This window comes from Mustela erminea, chromosome 20 (assembly GCF_009829155.1).
Source record: "Mustela erminea isolate mMusErm1 chromosome 20, mMusErm1.Pri, whole genome shotgun sequence".
NCBI lineage: Eukaryota > Metazoa > Chordata > Mammalia > Carnivora > Mustelidae > Mustela > Mustela erminea.
This window is the reverse complement of record NC_045633.1, coordinates 39,600,709-39,625,297: the sequence shown is the minus strand read 5'-3', so window position 1 is coordinate 39,625,297 and position 24,589 is coordinate 39,600,709. Positions and strand designations below refer to the sequence as shown.

General features: G+C 42.3%; 1 protein-coding gene and 1 pseudogene across 2 annotated transcripts in view; one reads left to right on the top strand and one right to left on the bottom strand.

The window, feature by feature from the left end:
• The window catches only part of CRCP (CGRP receptor component), a 57,926-nt gene that overhangs the window by 5,617 nt on the left and 27,720 nt on the right, over positions 1–24,589 (top strand). For both annotated transcript variants that reach the window (XR_004281722.1, XM_032327011.1), the window contains exons 2-4: positions 6,008–6,044; positions 9,867–9,965; positions 12,116–12,210. Coding sequence is in view for 1 of the 2 variants with exons in the window: in XM_032327011.1 (XP_032182902.1) it covers positions 6,008–6,044; positions 9,867–9,965; positions 12,116–12,210 (231 nt within the window). In the remaining variant the exon portion in view is untranslated. The remainder of the gene's footprint in view (positions 1–6,007; positions 6,045–9,866; positions 9,966–12,115; positions 12,211–24,589) is intronic.
• Positions 3,456–4,356, bottom strand: LOC116580596 (annotated as a pseudogene).

Below are 24,589 nucleotides of genomic sequence, written 5' to 3'. Positions count from 1 at the left end.
AGATAACTTGATTAAGTTGGTATCTGTCCGGTCTTACCATTTCCTGTTCCCACCAATCTGCCACTTAGTGGTGGTTATAGTAGGATAAAGCGCTGTCTTAAAAACTTTTCTTGATATGCACAGTTCATTTAGGAACTGAAATGACCATAGTTCATTTCATCAGGGGTAGATCTTATGCCTGTTAGGCATTTTATTAAATAAAGGAAAGCCTAGCGTATATTGGCATTTATTCCATTAGTATTTACTGAGAAAAAAATTTTTATTTATCTTCCTAATAAAAGAATAAATGAATAAATCAGCCTCTGCCAGCCAGAATCTCCAAGATGGGGTACTTGTTTATCCATTGTTCTCCTGGCCCCCAAACACAGATTCATTAAGACACATGTGCAAGTGGGGCGCCTGGATGGCTCAGTGGGTTGAAGCCTCTGCCTTTGGCTCAGGTCATGATCTCAGGGTCCTGGGATTGAGCCCCACATGGGGCTCTCTGCTCCGCGGGGAGCCTGCTTCCCCCTCTGTCTCTCTGCCTGCCTCTCCGCCTACTTGTGATCTCTCTCTCTCTGTCAAATAAATAAAATCTTAAAAAAAAAAAAAAAGACACACGTGCAAGACAGCGACTTTCCTTTTTATCCTGGTTCTAGGTGTTCTTTGGATTCTTGCATTAACAGTGTTGGCTTGGGTATTGGGGCCATAACTTGGAATAGCCAAGGGCAGGTTTTCCTAAGGCATAGAATATTCTGCATGAAAGAGAGGCTCTGAGTTGGAAATGAAGTTGTAGCAATGGCACCTGGGATGGGTCCCTTAGCCTTGAGGAAAAATAACATTTGTGTTATTTTTCCAGTTAGTTCCAGCAAGGGATTTCTTAGTTACAGTGTATTTTAGGGCACACAGGGAGTTTTAACTCTATTTCAAGCAAAGATAGGAAGAAGCCTTGTGGACTCACTTCCCGATTAAGTAGGCAGAGATGACATGTGGTTTGATTTGTCCTTTTCAGTTTTAAATGAACCATATCATAGACACTAATTATGCATGGTTCTTCCTGTTTTAGATTCCTTTTAAATGTGATATTCTTTGTGACATCAGTGCAGTTGTGGTCATTGGGCAAAGCAGCACTTTTGTGAAATCCCAGCTGTTTGTTAAATGTCTGGAGTGTTTGGTAAGCTTCACGTGTTGGTTAGATTAGAGTGCTGACGTCCCTGTGCTCCTGACCAAAGGCCTAGGTCAGATTCTTGTGTTCACCACCTGCTTGTTTTGCTTTATTGATTGCTTAGGGAAATCACTCATCTGTTTGGCCCGTGTTTTTGAAATTTTGTGTCAGCATTTTCATCATACAGCCCCGCTCCTGGTTTAGGAACAAACAGCCGTCTTTATTATACGGTATGTCAGGTCCAGAGTGCTTCCTGAATTTTTAGGATTCTGCATTATTAGATTCCATTTGTCTAATCCAGTCTCGTTTTTCACAGTTCCGTAGTTACCTTCCGCTTCAGTTAGGCTTCTTACTGCATGACCTGAGGCAAATTTTTAAATCTCTGAGCTTCAGTTTCATCATCTGCAAAGAAGGAAAAATAATAGCCCCTACATCATAGGGTTTTTTAATGAGGATTCAGTGAGGTGAGATCTTTAAAAAAACAACGGCTTCCGTTAAGGAAGGTCTTAATAAGTACCAAGAACAGTGCTACAGTTTTAAAATTTGTCTCTCATTTCATCTCCATAACAGCTTCATGAGCTAGGAAGACGTTACGGTAATAGCACAGGTAGTGACAGTAGGTGGTATTTTTGAGTATTTGCTGTGTTCCAGTGCTTTACATTTTTCAGTTTAATCCTGTAAATAATTGTACATGATTAGTACTCGAATTATCATTTCGTGGATGAGGAAATCTAAGTACAGAGAGGTTGAGTAATTTGCCTGAATTTACAGAGCTCTGATCAGTGGAGCTGGCTTGGAATCCAGGCTACACTTAGAGGTGCTACTTAATCCCCATTTTTTTTTAATGTTCCCAAAATACTTATAAAAAATACAGTGAGATAAGTTTACATCAAGAAATGTAGCAATAGGGGTGCCTGGGTAGCTCAGTGGGTTAAGCCTCTGCCTTCTCCGGTCATGATCCCAGCGTCCTGGGATCAAGCCCTGCATCCGGCTCTCTGCTCGGCGGGGAGCCTGCTTCCTCCCCTCTCTCTGCCTGCCTCTCTGCCTACTTGTGATCTCTGTCAAATAAATATTTAAAAAGAAAAAAAAGAAATGTAGCAATAAACAGTGGAAGAGGGGTGCCTGGGTGGCTCAGTGGGTTGAGCCTCTGCCTTCAGCTCAGGTCATGATCTCAGGGTCCTGGGATCGAGCCCCGCATCGGGCTCTCTGCTCAGCGGGGTGCCTGCTTCCCCCGCCCCCACCCCCACCGCCTGCCTCTCTGCCTACTTGTGATCTCTTTCTGTCAAATAAATAAATATTTAAAAAATAAATAAATAAACAGTGGAAGAGCACAGAGCAACTCTACGTGGATACACTGGCACGGATGTACCACCCAGACCTGAGTGTCCGCAGACCAATCTTTACACACGCCTTTAGAAACACCTCCCTGAAAAGATCTTTCAGTTTAGGTAAGAGAATGAGCACACATGTAGTCACAAATACACCCTGATAAGGACTTTATTTAAAAATTAGCAAACTAAGGGGCGCCTGGGTGGCTCAGTGGGTTAAAGCCTCTGCCTTAGGCTCAGGTCACAATCCCAGGGTCCTGGGAGGGCTCTCTGTTCAGCGGGGAGCCTGCTTCCCTTCCTCTCTCTCTGCCTGATTCTCTGCCTGCTTGTGATCTCTGTCAAATAAATAAATAAAATCTTTAAAAAAAAATTAGCAAACTAAGACATTGATGTGTAAATTTCTAAAATGCTGCATGAATTTAGTTGGCAAAGATCTCATTTAGCAATGATTTAGCAATTTCTATCTCCAGGTAGAAAAGAGATACTAAACTGTAAAAAAAAAAAAAGAAAAAAAGTCTCCTGTTGTTTCAAAATCCCAGTTTATTAATAGATTGTAAGACTGGGTGGCTCAGTCAGTTAAGCCTCTACCTTCAACTCGGGTCAGTCGGGCTCCCTGCTCAGTGGGGAGTCTGCTGCCTCTGCTTGTGCTTTGTCTCTGTCTCTCTCTCAAATAAAATCTTAAAAATTAAGTATAGGTCTTTAATAAGAGACTTGGCTGTACGGGGAGTACTCCCTGTACACAGTATTCCTTTTACTTCCCGTGGGAGTTACTGCTTCTGCTCTAAGATTGAACTGTTACAACGCGAAAAGGCAGCTATTTAGGGAAGAAGCAGAAAAAGGAAGGGGGAATGTCAGGCAATACTTCTTTTAGGTACAATAAGCACGATAGTGTTTTAGGGAGACAAGATAAAAACTACTCAAGGTTAGCTTGGTTCTCACTGAATAAAAACAGTGGACTAAAAGCTGAGCTCCTCTGCGCCAGTCTAATAATCAATGCCCTGGTTGCCATATTGGGAATCTCTGGGGTGGTCATCTTGGTACTCTCCATGATATTCATCTGGGTGTTCTGCCTGATAATCCCTACCACTAATTTCAGATCCTTTTGTTCCTGTTTCTTGGCTTCCATTGCGAATGACAGGTTCTGTGGGAGTGGCACAGTGTTTGCCATCATGTACTTGCCGCCCAGGCCCATACATATTAATTCCTTTCTGGGAAGCAACTTTGTTGGTTCCCGTCTATAGAGAAATTGTCGAGTTGTCCACTGGTTGTAATGTTAGCTTCTGATCATAGATGTTTCTTCTGGTACCTGGTGCTAACATCCCCATGTGGCTGGCTCCTTTGTTGGTGCCCATCTGCAGACTAATTGTGGTTTGGTCAAAAGGTCTGTCATTTGCATTTTGGAATCATAAAGATGCCTCTTGGTGCCATAGGCTGTCATATCTGCCTGGCTGGCACATTTGTTGGCTCCCGTCTGCGAACCAGCTACACTTTGGCCAGCTTTTAACTTTCCTTCATCAAAATGTCTTTCTTGCTTTTCATCAGACTTAACTCCAGCGTCATTGGTTGTATGGAAGCGTCATTGGTTGTTTTAGCCAGGCCTGCCAGAGCCACCAGCATAGTCTGAACCTGGGTCATGTTTCCATTCCCGAAAAGATCATTTGCTTCAAATATGTCGTGTGGCTTCATGCCATAAGCCTGAGTAGGTTTAATAAAGTTCCCGATATTCTCCAACGGGGGCCAGTTTAACAAGGACTCATTAATCTTCTTCACTGAGCCTGGCAACTTGTTTATGAGCTCGCCGAGGATGGTGCCATCTTTTGAGCCATGCTGAAAGTTGCTGCCAGTGCTCATGCCAGTCAGCTCTTCTCTCCAGTTTCAGAGATCTGCCTGAGGATGTGCTTGGAAGGGATCTTGCTCTTGACCTTGACAGAGAGCATATCAAGAAGGGCCCTTGGTGAAGTGGGTCATGGTGATTCGGGAAATGGGAAGAGGGCCTCAGGTCTAGGGCCAGAGGGTTTCACATACTCCGCTTACCTGCTCCTGGCTCCAAGGAGCAGCCATAGCAGGAGATGCTTGGAATTCGCTCCCCTGGGCCGGGCAGGAGACTCCCGGATGGCGGCAGCAGGGTACATGCGATGCTCCTGCAACTCAGTCTCCCACTCTGCTCCCCAGTTTTTGTTTTTTGTTGTGGTTTTTTTTTTTTTTTTTAAGATTTTATTTATTTGACAGAGATCATAAGTAGGCAGAGAGAGAGAGAGGAGGAAGCAGGCTCCCTGCCTAGCAGAGAACCTGATGCCGGACTCGATCCCAGGACCCTGAGATCATGACCTGAGCTGAAGGCAGAGGCTTAACCCACTGAGCCACCCAGGCGCCCCCCCCCCCCCAGTTTTTGTTTTAAATGAGAAGCTTGGGGAGGTTAATAAACTCGCCAAAACTCCCAGACCTTTTAAGTGGCAGAGCTAGAATTTGAACCCAGATTTGTCTGATTTCAAAACTGCTCATAGGATGTGAGGGCGATCTGGCTGCGACATCTCTCACCCCATTGATCGCCAGGGTTGATTCGGCTGATCTGGCTGGCTAGGCCGGTGTCCCCTTCCTCCCTCACCGCTCCACGTGTGTCCCTCCCGAAGCTGCGCGCTCGGTCGAAGAGGAGGACCTTCCCCAATAGAGGATAGGACCGTTCTTCGGTCAAGGGTATACGAGTAGCTGCGCTCCCCTGCTAGAACCTCCAGACAAGCTCTCAAAACTGCTCATAATTATCACGCTGTACAGCCTCTAGACTATTAAAAACAGTAAATACTTCTGATGTGATATTGTAGAATGGCTTAATAATACTTTAATACAAGTCACATTGCTGTGCTCACTCATACATGAAAGATGACATTGTGCCTTGATTGCAGGCACAATGACCACTGCTTGACACGTGACCTTTGCCTGTTGGATTGATGAGAAGATGAACACGTTTATGAATCTCTGGCAGGATTCTTGACACTGCTGAAATTCCCAGAAGTGATGTTAGTGTTAATGATCCCATTTTCCGTGATTCAGAGGGTAGGGTACATTGCCTGCCCAAGGTATCTTGTCAGTAACTGAGGGGAGGCGGATGGTACTCCGGAAGCTACGTGCCTGTGGGATGAGACCGCACTGTTGTGTCTCCAGTTGAGTTTCGCTCCCTCGCTTTATTGACACCCCTTCCTAACTCTCTGGATTTGCCCCCTGTTCTTCCTTTAAGTGACTTCTCCCAGATGATTGATTTTTCTTAACTTCTGCTTACATAGATTAAGGATAAGTATAGTATTTCGATCACCTACTTAGTAAATGATGTGTTCTATATGCCGTAGAGAGGGAAGTTTACTCTGAAGTTGTCCATTGCCTGCTAAACCAGTAGGACTTAGGACATTTCTCAGTTTTAGGTTATAGTCTCTAAATTCCTGAACTGAACTACTCAATCTTGATACGGGAAGTATTTTACAGATATTTAATTCTCACAAAGGAATTTGAGCCGAGACTGATGATCATTTACTCTCTTTTGCAGGAAGGATGCCAGTTCTGCACTGCTCAGTAACTACGAGGTAAGTAGCTCTGAAGTAAACTATTGAATTTTCCTCTCTGGTAGTTTGCCCTTTGCTTTGGTAGATTATTGAACTAGTTTCAGTTAAAATGACTGAATTCATTTGGATTTTCAACTTTAAAGTAAGACAGATGGCACCATCTGGTGGACCTAGGAATTATAAGCTTGGTAAATTATACACAGTAATTCTGGGAAGCTGGGAAGACTTCAGTTTACAGTAGGCAGCCTTCCCCAAACCCAAGTATTTTAGATCTTCATTTGATATCCCTTCATGGGATGGAAGCATCTATTTTAGAACTGTTTCTGCCTGCAAAGTTTTCCACTAAAATACTTACGCCTTTCCTAATTACTACTCTTTACCTATAAAATGCTTTTATTTGTTATTATTTCAATCCTCATAATAATCTTATAAGTATTAACACTTTCATTTTGAAAGTGACAGATTAGTTGATGCACCATTCTGAAAAATTTAGTATGAACTAGCAGATTTGGAATTTGGGGGCATGAGGGTTGGGTTTTTGGAGAAAGAGAGGCAAAAAGGAAAGAAATTGGCGAGAGGGGAGATAATAACATTATTTTTGCCTGCCTACTATTTTGCCTTCGTTTTATTTGGTATTTTCACAAAGCCTTCTGATAGGTTAACTCCAGGTACATAAAGAACAGTTCATACATTCACTGTCAATTTTTCATTTTCTGGAATCTAAATTCATGAAGACTTTAGGAGATTTAAGTCTCTCTTGTGTGATATAGAAAATAGAAAGTACTGGAATTAACATAGTTGGTCATACTCCTTCCTTAAATTGTTGCTACTAATAACAGGAAGGAAATGGTTGTTAGTCAAGCCATTGGCTTTTAGAAACTTCCTTGTCCAGTTTGGATTCTGAATGTTTGGGGGTTTTATCCTTTGGGGAAACATTGCATTAATCTCATGATAGTATTTCTGAAAAAATAGTGAGAAACAGGGGAGGGGTTCTGTTGTATCTAGTAATGGTTTATGAACCCATACTTACAACTTTCTTCGGTCTCTGGCATAATCTCTAAAATAGGAAAGGTATATCCTCCACCCAGCGTCCTCAGCACGAACACATACATGTTTTTCCCTTGTGGGGAAAGTTTACTTCTAAAGTTCTGTAGCAATTCTTTTGCCTTCTTTTTTTTTTTTTTTAAATAAAATTTATATTAAAATAAATAAATAAAATTTATATTTATCACTTGCATCATAGTTTTTCTTTTTTGGAAATAAACTTACTAGATTTTCATATTAGTGAAACAGGACCCTGTTTTAGAAAAAACTTATTTGTAGGAAAAAAATTTTAATTGAAGCACAGTTGACAGATAACATTAGTTTCAGGTGTACAATGAAATGATTCAGTATTTGTACATTGTGAAATTACCACAATAAGTTTAGTAAACTCCCATTACGATACATACAGATTTTTTTTTCTTGTGATAAGAACTATTGAGATTTCCTGTCTTAACAACGTCCACATATTCAGTACAGATTTACTGTAGTCACCGTCCTGTACGTTATATCCTCATACTTATTTTATAACTGGAAATTTGTACCTTGTGACTCCCTTACTGATTTTGCCCACCCTCTGCCTCCTGCCTCTGGCAGCCATGAGTCTGTTCTCTATGTCTCTGAGCTTTTTTTCTTTTTTTTTTGAGGGGGGTGAAGATTTTATTATGTATGTATGTATCTATTTGAAAGAGAATGCACACGCTTGTTAGCAGGTGGAGGGGAAGAGGGAGAGGGACAAGCATACTCTGTGCTGACCATGGAACCCAACCCTGGGTTGATCCCACAAGCCTGAGACCATGACTTGAGCTGAAATCAGGAGTTACCTGCTTAACCAACTGAGCCACCCAGGCACCCCCTCGTTTGATTTTGTTTTGTTTTTTAAGATTCCTCATGTAAGTGAGATCGTAAGATGTTTGTCTTTCTCTGTCTGGCTTATTTTACTTAGCATAATACCCTAAGATCCATCCATGTTGCAAATAGCAAGGTTTCATTCTTTTTTATGGCCAAATAATATTCCATTGTTTATATAAAAACCATTTTTAAAAATTCATCTGTTGATGAACACCCACATTGTTTCCATATCTTGGCTATTGTAAATATTGCTGCATTGAACATGGTGGTGCATATGTCTTACATATGAGTTAGTGTTTTTATTTTGTTTTGATAAAATACCCAGAGGTGGAATTGCTGAATCATATAGTGGTTTTATTTTTAACTTTTGAGGACCCTCCATTATGTCTTTCTATAGTGGTTGCATGAATTTACATTCCCATCAGCAGTGCACAAGGGTTTCCTTTTCTTCTCTTCCTTGCCTACACATTATTTCTTGTCTTTTTGATGTTAGCTGTCTTAACAGCTGTGAAGTCAAATCTCATTGCAGTTTTGATTTGCATTTCCCTGATGATTACTGATGTTGAACATCTTTTTATGTGTCTGTTGGCCATCTGTGTGTCTTTTGAAAAAAGTCTGTTTCAGTGCTCTGCCCATTTTTTAATGCGATTGGTTGTTTTTTAAGTTCTTCATATGTTTTGAGTATTAAGTTCTTATCAGATAGATGATTTGTAAATATTTTCTCTCATCTTGTAAGTTGTCTGTTCATTTTGCTGGTTTCCTTTGCTGTGCCTTTTAGTTTGATGTAGTCCCACTTTTATTTTTGCTTTTGTTGCCTTTACTTTTGGTGTTTAAAAAAAAAAATCATCACCAAAACCGATGTCATGGAGCTTGTCTCTTGTGTTTTCCTCTAGGAGCTTTATGGTTTCGGGTCTTGCATTCAGTTCTTTAATTCATTTTGAGTTAATTTTTTATGTGTGGTATAAGGTAATGGTCCAGTTTTCCCAGCACCATTTATTGAAGAGACTCTCTTTTCTCCATTGTGTATTTTTGGCTCCTTTGTCAAAATTAACTAATCACATATGTGTGGGTTTATTTCTGGACTCTGTTCTGTTCCATTGATTTATGTCTTTTTATGTCAATACAATACCATTTTGATTTCTTGGCTTTGTAATGTAGTTTGAAATCAGGAAGTATGATGCCTCCAGCTTTGCTCTTCTTTCTTAGGATTGCTTTGACTATTCACGGTCTTTTGTTGTTACATAAAATTTTAGGATTGCTGCTTCTATTTCTGTGAAGAATGCCATTGGAATTTTGATAGAGATTACACGCAATCTGTAGATTGCTTTGGGTAGTACGGACATTACTAATTCTTCTAATCCATGAGCATGGAATATCATTCCATTTATTTGTGTCTTCTTCAGTTTCAGTGTCTTATCCTGCTCAGTGTATAGATCTTTCATTCTTGGTTAAATTGATTCCTAGGTATTTTGTTATTTTTTTTTTTTAAAGATTTTATTTATTTATTTGACAGAGAGAGATCACAAGTAGGCAGAGAGGGAGGCAGAGAGAGAGGAGGAAGCAGGCTCCCCGCTGAGCAGAGAGCCCGATGCGGGACTCGATCCCAGGACCCTGAGATCATGACCTGAGCCGAAGGCAGCGGCTTAACCCACTGAGCCACCCAGGCGCCCTGTACTCAATATATTTTTAATATAAGAGATCAGTGATACGGTATATGTTGAAAGGGAACATTTGGAATATTTTCAATAAACTAATGAATTTGGATTATTGAAATTAGACAAAAGCATTTTTAAAGTGTCAGCTGCTTCTCAGACTCATATTTGCTCTAATACAAGAGTTGGGGGAGGGTTTGTGAGGGAAAAGAGGCACAGTCCTATTTATTCTTCAAAATCATTGACCTTGAAATACATTTCTCACATTTATTCATAAAAATATTTTATCACTTCCTAGGTGTTCCAGTTACTGACTGATCTGAAAGAGCAACGGAAGGAAAGTGGAAAGAACAAACACAGTTCTGGGCAACAGAACTTGAATACTATCACCTATGAAGTAAGCCTGTGCTTCTGGGGGCACCCAAACTACCATGGAGGGGTTGGTTTAGTCTGCAGATGACTAGCCACCAAATCATGACTACCTCTTACTTGATTTGAGTAGTTTTACCATAACCCAGTTTTATTCTGTTTGTACAAGTGCGAAGAGTTTAGCCAATGGTGAGGCTTAGCCAATGATAAAGTTGGGGGGAATAGTCAAAGGATTGCCCTCAGTTCTAACACTGTTTGCAAGTCAGGGATGCCTAAGACCACCCTTGGGTTCAGTAACTCACTGGAAGTACTCAGAACTCATGGAAAGCTATTGTAGTCATAGTTGCAGTTTACTACAAATTAAAATTGGCCAAGGGAGAAAGCATATGGGACAGGTTTTAAGAGAAATTCCAACTTGCCAGCTACCCTCAACCTTATAATCATCCTAATTCCAGACATTAAAGATCCTGTTCAGTCTAAAAAAAAAAAAAAAAAAAAAAGAAATTCCAACTTAGAGCTTCTTTTGTCCTCTAATGTGGAGTCAGAGCATGTTTTCCTCTTGAAATTGGTGTGTAACAATGCATACAGAATACTGTCAACCAGCAATCTCAGCTGAACTTCGGTGTCCCCAATTTTTATTTGGGCTGTATCATATAAGCATGATTGAAGATTGATTTTCTATGTAGTTCATCTCAGCCTCTAGGTACATTGAGACTGCATGACCCAAAGCCCCCACCCTAAGTCACATTTTTAAGACTATTCAGTATGACTAAGGCCTCCAAAGATACTCCATTGAGATAGCATTCCAAGAGTCTAGAGGTTGCGTCCCAGAAGCTGAGGACAAAGGCCAAACTTTCTCTTTTGGCAAAGCTGAATTCTTTATTACAAAAAAAGTAATGTTTTTTTATTGTTAAAAACTTAGAAAGTACCAAAAAATATAAAGAAGAAAGCAAAAATAATTTATCGTTTTAACATTTAGTTGATGTTTTGCCATGTTTTCTCCCAGCCTAATGCTTTATCCTTAAAAATGTTGGGGCCCCTGGGTGGCTCAGTGGGTTGGGGCCTCTGCCTTCAGCTCAGGTCATGATCTCAGGGTCTTGGGATCGAGCCCCGCATTGGGCTCTCTGCTTGGTGGGGAGCCTGCTTCCTCCTTTCTCTCTGCCTGCCTCTCTGCCTACTTGTGATCTCTGTCTGTCAAATAAATAAATAAATAAATCTAAAAAAAAAAAGTTTAAGTAACCATATTTGTTTTATGTGATGTTTGATTTTTTTATCTCATTATTTTTATAATTTATGTTTTCTGCTATTTCCTTTCAAATCTGGGACGCCTGGGTAGCTCAGTTGGTTGGGCAGCTGCCTTCAGCTCAGGTCATGATCCCAACGTCCTGGGATCGAGTCCCACATCGGGCTTCTTGCTCACCAGGGAGCCTGTTTCTCCCTCTGCCTGCCATTCTGTCTGCCTGTGCTCGCTCTCTCCCCCTCTCTCTCTCTGATAAATAAATAAAATCTTAAAAAAAAAATTAAAAAAAAAAGCCTGAGAATATATTTCTAGTGTTCTTAATGTGTGAGTGACACCTCATCTGAACTTGGAGTTCATGGGTTTGACTTCCGTTCTGCAAGGTTCTGTAGGTATTACTTAGTCTGCTAGTGGTCATCGTTATGGAGGAGTCTGAGACCAGCCCGATCTTGTACTTGGGAGAGACTCTTAACTTAGAGGCTTGAGATTACTGTTTACTTTTCAAGTTTGAAGTTCCTTTCAAGTTATGTCTAGGTGGGGTTCCCTCTTAAAAAAAGTAAAAGCTTTTATTTTGAGATAATGGTAGTCTTACAGAAGAGTTAGGGTGGTGGTGCTGAGCGTTCCCATATGCCCTTCTCTTTGTTTTCCCTGATGTTAACATCTCATATAACCATGGCACAATTATCAAAACTAAGAAAATTATACATAGATTTTATTCAAATTTTCTCAGTTTTTCCATTAAGGAAATTTTTCTTTTCAAGGATACTGTTTTGTATTTAATTACCATGTCTCCGTAATATGCTCCAATCTGTAATGGGTCCTTTTACAGAAGATTTTTGAAATAAAATTTTAGAATACTTAATTATAGCCATTGTCTTTCTTTATACTCATTCGGGTTTTATTGTCTTATGCTTACTTTTTCTTTCTTTTGTTTTGGGTAGACATTGAAATATATATCAAAAACACCATGCAGGCACCAGAGTCCTGAGATTGTTAGAGAATTTCTCACAGCAATGAAAAGCCACAAGTTGACCAAGTAAGTAAAATTTTTTTATTTTTAATTTAAATTCAATTAAAGTAGCATATAGTATATTATTAGTTTCAGGGGTAGAATTTAGTGACTCATCAGTTGCATGTAACACCCAGTGCTCATCATGTCAAGTGCCCCCTTAATGCCCGTCACCCAGTTACTCCACCCCACCCTCCTCCCCTCCGGCAACCATTAGTTTCCTACTGTTAAGTCTCTTATGGTTTGCCTCCCTCTCTGTTTTTATCTTTTTATTTTTCCTTTCCTTCCTCTATGTTCATCTGTTTTGTTTCTTAAATTCCACATAAGAGTGAAATCATATGGATTTGTCTTTCTCTGACTTACGTAACTTAGCATAATTCCCCACCTGTGTCCTTGTAGATGGCAAGATCTCGTTCTTTTTGATAGCTGAGTAATATTCGTGTGTGTGTGTGTACACGTACCACACCTTTATCCATTCATCTCTCGATGGACATCTAAGTTCTTTCCATAATTTGGCTGTTGGGAACATTGCTGCTATAAATATTGGGGTGCATGTGCCCTTTCAAATCACTGTAGTAAAAATTATTTTAAGTAGGAAAAGTGTGTGACAAAATGAAACTGATAGTTTACAAAAACCATCCTCAGCAATGCTATCATTCTGTTTCGATGGGTTTCGAAATTATAATTAACATGCAGTGTTCTTTTAAAGTAGGATCATGATATTGTGGATAAGACAACTGAGATTTAGACACAAGGATCCTTCTAGAGCTAGAAACAAAAATTTTAATGAGAGTTTTTAATCTTAAAATCTTTTTGGATTTTTTTTTTTGAGTCCCATTTCTGTGACCTGCCACATAACGCCTGTACAGCACTTAGGCCAAATTTGTTGACAGCTGGGTTCACAAATTAAAGTGCTCTTTATAAAATCGACCATTTAAGTCGCTTGAGGCAAAAATGGCTCGATAACATTCTTTTCTCTTTTAAAGCTCTATCACTTTTCCTGGTGGCTTTCTTGAGTAAGTTAAGCTTGTAGGAATTAAAAACATCACTAAGAATTAGATTAAGAGGGGTACCTGGGTGCTCAGTCAGTTACATGGCTACCTTCGACTCAGATCATGATCCTGGGATCGAGCCCCACATCGGGCTCTCTGCTCAGTGGAAGCCTGCTTGTCCTACTCCCTCTGCCGCTCCTGCTGCTTATGCTTTCTCTCTCTCTGTTAAATAAGTAAAATCTCTTTTTAAAAAAAGAGTTAGATTAAGAGATTACATGAGAAGAACACTAGCTCTGATCTTTTAGTTAGTACAGAACTGATTAATCCCAAGAGCTTCTGTCATTCATTAAGAATAATTAGTAATTTTCTTTTGAGGGAAACATGGATGTTATTTCAGACACGCAGCTGATACACTATCAGTAAACTAAGTGTACTTCCCTTGCCCAAGTGAACTCTGAACAGGCAGACATCTTTGAAGCGTGAATGTGTGTGTAATTTTTTTACATTTGGTAAAATTTGTCATCTAAACCACTTCTAAGTGTACGACTCATTAGTGTTAAATATATTCATATGCTGGAGTGCCTGGGTGGCTCAGTGGGCTAAAGCCTCTGCCTTCGGCTCAGGTCATGATCTCGGGGTCCTGGGATCGAGCCCCGCATCGGGCTCTCTGCTCAGCGGGGAGCCTGTTTCCTCCTCTCTCTGCCTGCCTCTCTGCCTACTCGTGGTCTCTGTCTGCCAAATAAATAAATAAAATCTTTAAATAAATATATTCATATGCTATACAACTAATATCCAGAAGTTTTTGATCTTGCAAAACTGAAATTCTGTACCAGTTAACTCCCCATTTCCCCCGCACCCCAGCCCAACAGCCACCGTTCTGTATTCCTGTTTGTATGAATTTGACTACTCTAGATGCTGAGTGGAATCATGTAGTCATGTATGTGTGTTTTCTTTTTAAAAATTGAATATCATTTAATATTTTAATTTTTTGTTTTACCATTCAAGTCGTTTTGAAGTGTGCAGTTCATTAGGCACATTCCCGTTGTTGTACAGCCATCACTGCCGTCCACCCACAGACCATTCTTCATCTTGCGAAACCAACTGTGCATTTATTAAATAATGACTCTCCACTTCCCCTGCCTTCTAGCCCCTGGTGCCCACCAGTCTGCTTTCCCTTGTGAACTCTGAATACCTCCCTTGAGGGGATCATACGGTATTTGTCCTTTTGTGACTAATTTCATTTACTGTAATATCTTCAAGAGTCATCCCTGTTGTAGCATGTGTCAAATTTTCCTTCCTTTTAAACGCTGTGAAATTTTATATGTCATTTATCTTTCTTTTTTTTTTTTAATTTTAATTTTATTTGAGAGAGAGACAGAGCATGAGAGGGGAGAAGGTCAGAGGGAGAAGTAGCCTCCCTATGGAGCTGGGAGCCGGATGTAGGACTCGATCCCAGTGCTCCGGGATCATGACCTGAGCTGAAGGCAGTTGCCCAACCCAGCCACCCAGGTGCCCTCTCCATTCACCTACTGATAGATGCCTGAGTTGTTTTCACCTTTTAGCTATTGTGCATAATGATGCTGCTCTGAACCTGAGTGTATAAATATCTCTTTGGGACTCAGTGTGTCTTTAATTTCTTCCAGCGACATTTTATAGTCTTCAGTGTGTGAGTCTTTCACGTCCTTGGTTAAGTTTATTACTCAGTATTTTATTTTCTCAGTGCTATTGTAAATGGAATTTTTTTTCCAGATTGCTCCTTGTTAGTATATAGAAACACAACTGGTTTTCATGTATTGATTTTGTATCCTCTAACTTTGCTGAAATGGTTCTACCAGTTTTTTGTGGAATCTTCAGGCTTTCTACCTATAACGTAATGTTGTCTGTGAACAGAGATAATTTTCTTCTTTTTCAGCTTGCGTGCTTTTATTTCTTTGTCTTGTTTAATTCCTCTGGCTAGGACTTCTGGTCCTGTGTTGAGCATAGCAGTGGTGAAAGAAGACATCCTTGTCATGTTCTGATTTAGAGAAAGAGCTTTCAGTCTTCCACCATTGGCTAGGTGTTGGCTTTGGGTTTTTCATATATGGCCTTTGTTGTGTTGAGGTAGTTCCCTTCTATTCCAAGTTTTTAAAAATATTTTTATCATGAAAGGGTGTGAATTGTGTCACATGCTTTTTCTGCAGCAACTGAGATGATTAAGGGGTTTTTCCTTCATTTGTTAATGTGATTTATTTCATTGATTTTCACTGTTGAACAGTTCTTGCATTCCTCAACTTAGTCCCATTGTGTGTAATCCCGTAATAGGCTAGTTGGGTTAATATTTTGTTGTGGATTTTACAGCAACATAAGAGCTAGTGGTCTTTAGTTTTTTTGTGGTGTCTTTGCCTGACTTTGGTTATCAGGGCAGTCTTGGCCTCATAAAATGACTTAGAGATTGTTCCCTCTGCTTTAGCAATTCAGAAGAGTTTGAGAAAATTTGGTGTTAATTCTTGGTTGAATGTTTTCTAGAATTCACCTGTGAAACATCTGGTTTTGGACTTTATTTGAGGTTTTATTTACTTAACGATGCAAACAATTTTTAAAAAATTATTATTTATTTATTTAAGACTTTATTTATTTATTTGACAGAGAAAGATCCAGTAAGAGAAGGAACACAAGCAGGGGGAGTGGGAGAGGGAGAAACAGGCTTCCTGCTGAGCAGGGAGCCCAATGTGGGACTCAATCCCAGGACCCCAGGATCATGACCTGAGCCGAAGGCAGACACTTAACAACTGAGCCACCCAGGCACCCCTTTATTTATTATTTTTTTTATTAACATGTAATGTATTATTTGTTTTAGGAGTACAGGTCTGTGATTCATCAGCCTTACACAATTCACAACACTCACCGTAGCACATACCCTCCCCGGTGTCCACCACCCGGCCACCCCATCCCCTCCACCCCCCTCCCCTCCAGCAATCCTCAGTTTGTTTCCTGAGATTAAGAGTGTCTTATGGTTTGTTTCCTTCTCTGGTTTCATCTTGTTTCATTTTTCCCTCCCTTCCCCTATGATCCTCTGTCTTGTTTCTCAAATTCCTCATATCAGGGAGATCATATGATAATTGTCTTTCTCTGACTTATTTCATTTAGCATAATAGCCTCTAGTTCCATCCACGTTGTTGCAAATGGCAAGACGTCAATTTTTTGGTGGCTGCATAATACTCCTGTGTGTGTGTGTACACACGTATACACCACACATCTTTATCCATTCATTGTTGATGGACAACTGTGCTCTTTCCATAGTTTGGCTGTTGTGGGCATTGCTGCTATAAACATTCAGGTGCACGTGCCCCTTCAGATCACTACGTTTGTATCTTTAGGGTAAATACCCAGTAGTGCAATTGCTGGGTCATAGGGTAGCTCTATTTTCAACCTTTTGAGGAACCTCCATGCTGTTTTCCAGAGTGGCTGCACCAGCTTACATTCCCACCAACAGTGCAGGAGGCTCCCCTTTCTCCGCATCCTCGCCAGCATCTGTCGTTTCCTGACTTGTTGATTTTAGCTACTCTCTGGTGTGAGGTGGTATCTCTTTGTGGTTTTGATTTGTATTTCCCTGATGCCTGGTGATACAGAGCACTTTTTCATGTGTCTGTGGGCATCTGGATGTCTTCTCTGCAGAAATGTCTGTTCATGTCCTCTGCCTATTTCCTGATGGGAGTATTTGTTCTTTGAGCACTGAGTTTGCTAAGTTCTTTATAGATTTTGGATGCTTTGTCTTTTTATATAAATTTTTAAAAATACTTATTTTAGAGCAAGAATGAGCAGGGCAGGGGAAGGGCAGAGGGAGAGAATCTCCAGCAGACTCTGTGCTGAGAGGGAGCTGGAAGTGGCGCAGCAGTGGCCATGGTGCCATCACCTGCACCTCTGATCAGAAGCAGCTGTCGGTGATTAGAGCACAGGCCTTGGGGAGGACAGCTTCTTTTTTGCCCTCTCTGGCTTCAGGAGGATCTATGCAGGCTGCTTCAGGAACATGTGTACAGCTGCCTACCAATAAAATTGGAGGATGGTATACTGTGCTAAGGGCTAAAATTGACCAAAATTAACTTTAGTTTACCTTCCAAGTCTTACCCTGGAAGTTGCAAGCCTTTAAGAGGCCCTAGAATTCCAAAATAGTTAATCAGACCGACTCTACCAGTGCAGTTATTATCTAGATGGAGAGACAAATTCCTGGTGCTTTTTACTTTGTCACTTTTCTAGAATCATCTCTGTCCTTTCTCCTTTTTTTTAGATTAAGACTTTATATTTTTAGATCACTTTTATGTTAACAGCAAAATTAAGGGAAAGACAAGAGATTTCTCATATATTCCCTCTGCATCAGATGCACAGCCTCCCCCTTTGTCGCTGTCCCCCATCAGATTGGTAACTGTGTTACAATCAGTGAACCTCCATTGACATATCATTATTACCCGAAGTCCGTAGTTTACACTGTGGTTCATTCTTAGAGCTGCGCATCCTGTGGACTTGGATGAATGTATGACACGTACACCCCCTGTTGCTGTATCGCATGGAGTGTTTTCACTGACCTGGAGATCCTCTGTGCTCCGGCTGTTCACCCCTCCCTCCCACACACAACCCCCGGTCTTTTTACTAACTCCATAGTTCACCTTCTTCAGAAAGTCCTGTGCTTGGAACCTACATACGTCATCTTCTTCACAGTGTCGTCTTTCACTGGGTGGTGCGCATTTAACTTCCTCCGTGTCTTTTTATGGTTTCATAGCTCATTCCTTTTTCGCATTAAATAGTATTCCATTGTCTGAAGGTACTGTAATTTGTGAGTTCATTATCCACTGAAGGACATCTTGGTTGCTTCCAAGTTTGGGCAGTTATCATAAATACCTAGTTTAAACATTTGTGTACAGGATTTTTTTGTCAATGTAAGTTTTCAGCTCCTCTGGGTAAATACCAAGGAGTGCACTTGCTCGATCACAGGGTAAGAGCATGTCTAGTTTTGTAAGAGATCACAAGACGGCCTTCTGAAATGGCTGTATCATTTTGCATTCCCCGTCAGTGAATGAGAGTTTCTGTAGGTATCAGTTCTCACCAACATTTGGTGATCTCAGTGTTCTGGATGTTGGCCATTCTGATAGGCGTAAAATGATATCTTGTTTTGTTGTTGTTTTTTAAGATTTTACTTATTTATTTGCAAGAGACAGAGTGCACGCCCAAATGCACAAGCAGCGGGAGTGGCAGGCAGAGGGAGAAGTAGTCTCCCCACTGAGTAGGGACAATCCCCCCCCCGCCCCCCGCAATGTGGAATTGGATCCTAGAACCATGGGATCATGTCCTGAGCTGAAGGCAGAGGCTTAATCAACTGAGCCATCCAGGCGCCCAAATGGTATGCTGTTTTAATTTGCATGATTTCCTAATAATATTAAATGCCAAGCATCTTTGCCATCTGTGTCCCTCTTTTTTTTTTTAAGATTTTATTTATTTGAGGGGCGCCTGGGTGGCTCGGTGGGTTAAAGCCTCTGCCTTCGGCTCAGGTCATGATCCCAGGGTCCTGGGATCGAGCCCCACATCGGGCTCTCTGCTCAGCAGGGAGCCTGCTTCCTCTCTCTCTGCCTCTCTGCCTACTTGTGATCTCTGTCTGTCAGATAAATAAATAAAATTAAAAAAAAAAAAGATTTTATTTATTTGAGAGAGAGAGCATGAGCGTGGGGAAGGCAGAGGGACAGGCAGACGCCCCGCCAAGTGGGAAGCCCCATGCTGGGCTGGATCCCAGGACCCAAGATCATGACCTGAGCTGAAGTCAGACGTTTAAACAACCAAACCACCCAGGTGCCCCTGTGTATCTTCTTTGATGAGGTGTTCGTTTAGGTCTTTTGGTCATTTTTAAATTGGGTTGTTTGTTTTCTTATTGTTTGAAGAATTTGTTGTATATTTTGGATAACAGTCCTTTATCCTGTGTCTTTCATAAATATTTTCTCCTAGCCTGTGGTCTGTTTTCTCATTTTCTTGATGTTTCACAGAGAAGATGTTTTTAATTTTTATGAAGTCCACTTGATCTGTTATTTCTTTCATGGGTTGTATCTTTGGCGTTGTAGCTGAAAAGTCGCCACCAAACTCAGGATCATCTAGGTGTTCTCCTGTATGATCATCTGGGAGCTTGTATAGTTTGCATTTTACATTGAGGTCTAGTTGTCTAGACGTTGTTTTCTGCGTGGTAGAGAGGCAGATTCCTGGTTCTTTCCACTCGGCCATTTTGCCTGAATCCTCTCTGTTCATTTTTTTCCTTTCTTTCCCTCTCTTAGTTGTTCAAACAAGATATTTCCATTGATCTGTCTATAAATTCACAGACTTTGTCATCTCCATTTGGTTAGTAAGTCCAGCCAGTGAATTTATTTCATACATTATGTTTTTTAGTTATAAAATTTCCATTTGTTTATTATTTATAATTTCTGTCTCTTTCCTAAGAGCTTACTTTATTCCGCTCACTTCAAGAATGTTGTTACAGTAGCTACTTTAATGTCTTATAGTTCCAACATATGGGTTATTGTAGGTTTGGTATCTGTTGATTATGTTTTCCTTTGAGAATGAGTTGTCTTTTCTTTCTTTCCATTGAGGTAATTTTAAATTATGTCTTGGACCTTTTGAATATTATAGACTCTGGACCCTGTTAAAACCCTCTGGTTCATGTTGCTTTTTTTTGTTTGTTTCTTTTAGCAGTTAGTCAACCCAGTTAGGTTCACACCTCAAGTCTCTTGCCTTCCATGGGCAAGATTCATGTCAGTTTAGGTTTTAAAACCTTTGATCTGCAGCTTTGGATCTTTTTTTGCAAGTGAGACTAGAGTGTGATTGGTGTTTGCTGGGCCGAGTCTGGTTTTTGTTGCTTGGGGCTCTTCTGCACAGGAATAGCTCAGGCTGAACCTAGGGTTTGTGCTGAATGGTAATCAAATTCAGGGGAATCCCCTTCTCTAGCATACCTCTCTGGGGTTGCCCCATACTCTTTGACCCACTTGAGCCCTGGCCCCCATTGGTTCTCTGGCCACAAGTACTGAATTTCTCTCAAAGATTTAGCTGCCCACATGTACAGTTGTTACTGCTGCCACCCTTGGGGCAAAGCAAGGAAGGAAAGGGAAAAAAGGTGTATTACTTGGCACTCTGGACCCCCGAGACTCTCTTCCTGTTTACACTCACTGCTTAGGCTCCCTGGGGGAGCTGCCCCTGAGGTGTGAGTTTCATCCAGATTTCCAGGGCCCAGGGGCCTCTTTCCCCAGTGTTCTGGCTGGAAGGATGGGGTTCCTGTTGGAGTCTTAGCTGCCTATTGCAACTACTGCCATAGCTCCTCTGTGGCCCGAGGATCAGGGCTATAAGAGAAAAGAGAAAACAAAGCAAAAGAAACTCAAGTCCTCCCCCGACACTAACTAGTTCTTCAAGTTGATTTCCCTCCCCAGTCCTCCTCCTCTTGTATACTTTTCATTCGGAGCTCTCAGGTTATTGCTTTTGTATGTAGTCCTGGTGTTGGTACAGTCAGCAGAAAGGTTGGCTTCGGTGGTCTCACCCTTCTCTTATGTACAACACAAGTCCTCATAGTTGGTTTTTAAGACGACTTCTCAGTATTTGTCTGGTCTGATGTATTGCTTCCCAATCCCTACATCTTTTCTGCTACAAATATGTACCTGGCGACCATTCGAGAAACCCACAAATGGGGTGTCTGGCTGGCTCAGTCAGTAGAGCAGAGACTCTTGATCTTGGAGTTGTGGTTGCAAGCCCACGTCAGGCATAGAGTTTAATTTAAAAAGAAAGAAGCCCAAAATGAGAATGGGCTGGTAAGATGATTCACGATTGGCCATAATCTATGTAAATTTTACGCACATTGTAATGTTCAGATCAGTTCCTTTTTACCATTTGTGATCCTAAATTTGAGGATTTTTAACTTCCTTTGTGACTTTTTGGTGCCTTTCATTAAGTGGTTGATTTCTGAGACAGATCATGTGCCAGGATAGTCACATAGGTTGTCCGTGACAGTGGGACGCGGAAGCGGCAGGCAGTGTTGTTCTCCAAACAACCAGGAGAGGGGGCTGGCGGGCTGCTTTCTCTGTAGAGGTCGGGAGCCTTCTCCAAGGTGCAGTTTCAGCCGCTTGGCTTTCCACAGTACCTGTGACCCAGGGGCTGCTTGCCGGATGCTATCAAGACCGGGTCCATCTTGGGCTAGCCAGTGCGACAGAAGACAGGAATCCCATTTATAGCAGAAACTGCTGAAGTGCTCTTTGACCCTTCTGTCTGCGTATCTCCTGAGAGTTCTTCTCTGCCGTCCTCTCCGGGGGAGGAGATTCATGATAATAGCCCTTACATGGTCCAGGGCTCCTGGGACAAGGAGACCTTATACCTTACTAATTTGCTTAAATACCTGCACTGTTAGAGTCCTTGAGGGCATAGTAGGAACTTCATAACTTTATTCAACAAAATGATAGTATTGAGACTCCACTCGAAGTCCTGTTACTTTTCTGTAGCATGTTTGTTCCCCAGAGCATGTGGTTCTTTAATCATTGATTCTTGCTTGAGGTATTTAGTTCTTGAGAACTGCAGCCTGGCTTCCAGCCCCGGCTCGTCCCGAGATATCCTCCGTAAGACGCGCAGCTACACTTCCCAGGAGTAGAAGGACCATAGGTGGGTTTGTAAAATAACTTAGAGTCCTTAAAAGGAACTCATCTGTACACAGATTACTCTTGGGGTTTGGCACTGTATGTGGGACGTGTACTTCTAGGGCCAGCAAAGCTCAGAGGAGACGGGAGGTTGTCGCGTCTCCCTGCTGTCTGGCGTGTGGTTGCGCTGTCTGCTCTCAGAGCATGGAATTCTGTCCCAGGTCTCCCCGGTGTTCAGCAGTTGTCTCCTCTTTGTGCTTTTCCTGAAAGTCGGTCCTGCCTAACTCTTTAACTTACCCTCCAGCTTTGTCTCTGTTTGGGGGACACAGAGATGAATACAGTGTAACAGTAGGAGGGTCATAGTAGAGAGACCCACTGAAGTGTCAGAATTTGAGTATAACGTTTTGTCTCTGGGAGGTGACACTGGGTTTTAATATAAAGGAAGAGTCAGTCAGGTGCAGGCGAGTTAGTTCTCTCTGAGCAGAGGGATTGTGGTGTGCGAGGCACAGAGTCAAGTAGCCTGATGCTTTTCTGGGCAGTGTTTAGTTTCATCTCTTGGGGTCTGAGTGCGTGGGGAGAGCAAATGCATGTGAACCTCGGGAGATTGACAAACACCAGGTTTCAGTCGGCTCTGGAGACTGAACTAAGGACATTCAAACTCGTACCAAAACCTGTGGGGACAGCGGGAGCATTACGAGCAGGATAATGAGGTGGCCAGATTTTCATCTCTTAAAAGGTACTTTATTTGTAAATGAAGATAGGTTTAAAAAGTGGCAGACCTCTGGGGGTAGAGGCCATTGTCTTCTAACCAAGAAGAATTGGGGCTTATAGAGATGGTGAGGAGGGGATGGATATTTTGAAAAAGAAGCAATCTTAAAAAAAAACAAACAAGAAAGAGAGCGTTTAATTCTCGGTGACTTAATACTGGCAGTGGGTAAGAGGGAGGGGTCAAGGATGACCCACAGGTTTCTAGCCTGGGTGTCTGCTGCTTTACCAAGATGAGAAGTTGAGAGAGTAGAGCCGGCGTGTAGGAAAGGAGAGGCGGTTCCCTCGGGATGTTGGAGCCTGACGTGGGCCTCGGGTGTTCAGGAGATATCTAGGTGGCCGCTGGTTACAGAGGTCTGGAGCTGAGGTCACGTGGCATGAAAACGTGGACGACTTGCCCTAAAACCTATAGTAGCAGGTGAGATTGTGAGGTTTGGATGTAAGGGGGTCAGACGGTGAAGGATGGACCGTGGGAATGCGACAGAAGCAGGCAGCAGAAGACAAAGCCCAGAAGGAGATGAAGGTCTAGTTGAGTAAGAGAATCAGGCAAGAATGGTTTGTGCAGAGGGCGCAGGGTAGACAGTTTTAAGGAGGGAGTGATAGCACAGGACCAGGGAGAGCAGGACAGGAGACCATCCGCTGGAGTTGTCCGTGTGGAGGTCACCGGGCCCTTTGGCAAGAACGGTTTTGGTGATCCGTTGGGACAGGAGCTCAAGTGCAGTGAGCTGAAGTGACGGGGCGAAAGGGGAGACGGTGGAAGCAGGCTTGGTTAGAGGTGAGGGGAGAGGGGACGGTTTGCAGCCCCGGCCCCCGAGCTGGGGGAGTGAACTGCGGGAGTGTGGTTCCGTGATTTCGCTCCTGCCGTGCTCAGCTCCTCGAGTGTGGCGGCAGAGAGCTTGCTTGGTTGGTTGGACTCCAAGTGGGCTTCTTCAGGGGGCAGCGGTGAGCGATTTTGTTACTTGGGGACTCGCAAGGCCCTTCTCTGTAACCGCCGGACCGGCTCCAGCCGTTCAGAGCCCAGCAGGACAGCGACTGGTCGGTGAGAGGAGTTCCATCGCTGTGACTGATCTGTAGCAGAGACACTCATTCATTCGGCTGTCCTTTTTCTCTGTTCTTCGTTCATGCAGTTGGGTCATGATGGTAAGAATAATTTTATTTGGAATGAGGTTCATATTATTTTCCAGCTCAGTTGGGTCTTTAAAACTGCTTGCTGAGCGGGGGAGGAGTGCCTGGGTGGCTCAGAGGGTTAAAGCCTCTGCCTTCGACTCAGGTCATGATCTCAGGGTCCTGGGATCGAGCCCCGCATCGGGCTCTCTGCTCAGCAGGGAGCCTGCTTCCCCCTCTCTCTCTGCCTGCCTCTCTGCCTGCTTGTGATCTTTGTCTGTCAAATAAAGAACTAAAAAATCTTAAAAACAAAAACAAAAAAACTGCTTACTGGGGGTGGGGAGGGCGCACCTGGGTGGCTCAGTGGGTTACGCGATGGTCTTTGGCTCAGGTCATGATCCTGGAGTCCCGGGATCGAGTTCTGCATTGGGCTTCCTGCTGGGCAGGGAGTCTGCTTCTCCCGCTGACCCTCCCCTTTGTCATGCCTGTGTTCTCTCTCTCTCTTTCTCTCTCTGAAACAAATAAATAAAATCTTAAAAACAAAACAAAACAAAAACTGCTTGCTGGGGGCACCTGGGTGACTCAGTTCAGCATCTAACTTTGGCTCAGGTCAAGATCTTAGGGTCCTGGCATCGAGTCCTGTGTTGGGCTCCTTGCTCAGCAGGGGTCTGCTTCTCCCTCTGCAACTCCCCCTGCTTGTGCTCTTTCTCTGACAAATAAATAAATAAAGTATTTTTTAAAAGGGTCTCTCGGTCCTGGGATCGAGCCCAGCATTGGGCCCTTCGCTCATTGGGGGGTCTGCTTCTCCTTTTCCCTCTCTCTCAAGGACAGACAGACACACCTGCTCGCTGGTCTTATTCCTGGTCCGTCCTGCCTTCTCAGATGGTGACGTCACTTCCTTCACTGAGAAAATTATCCAGTGAA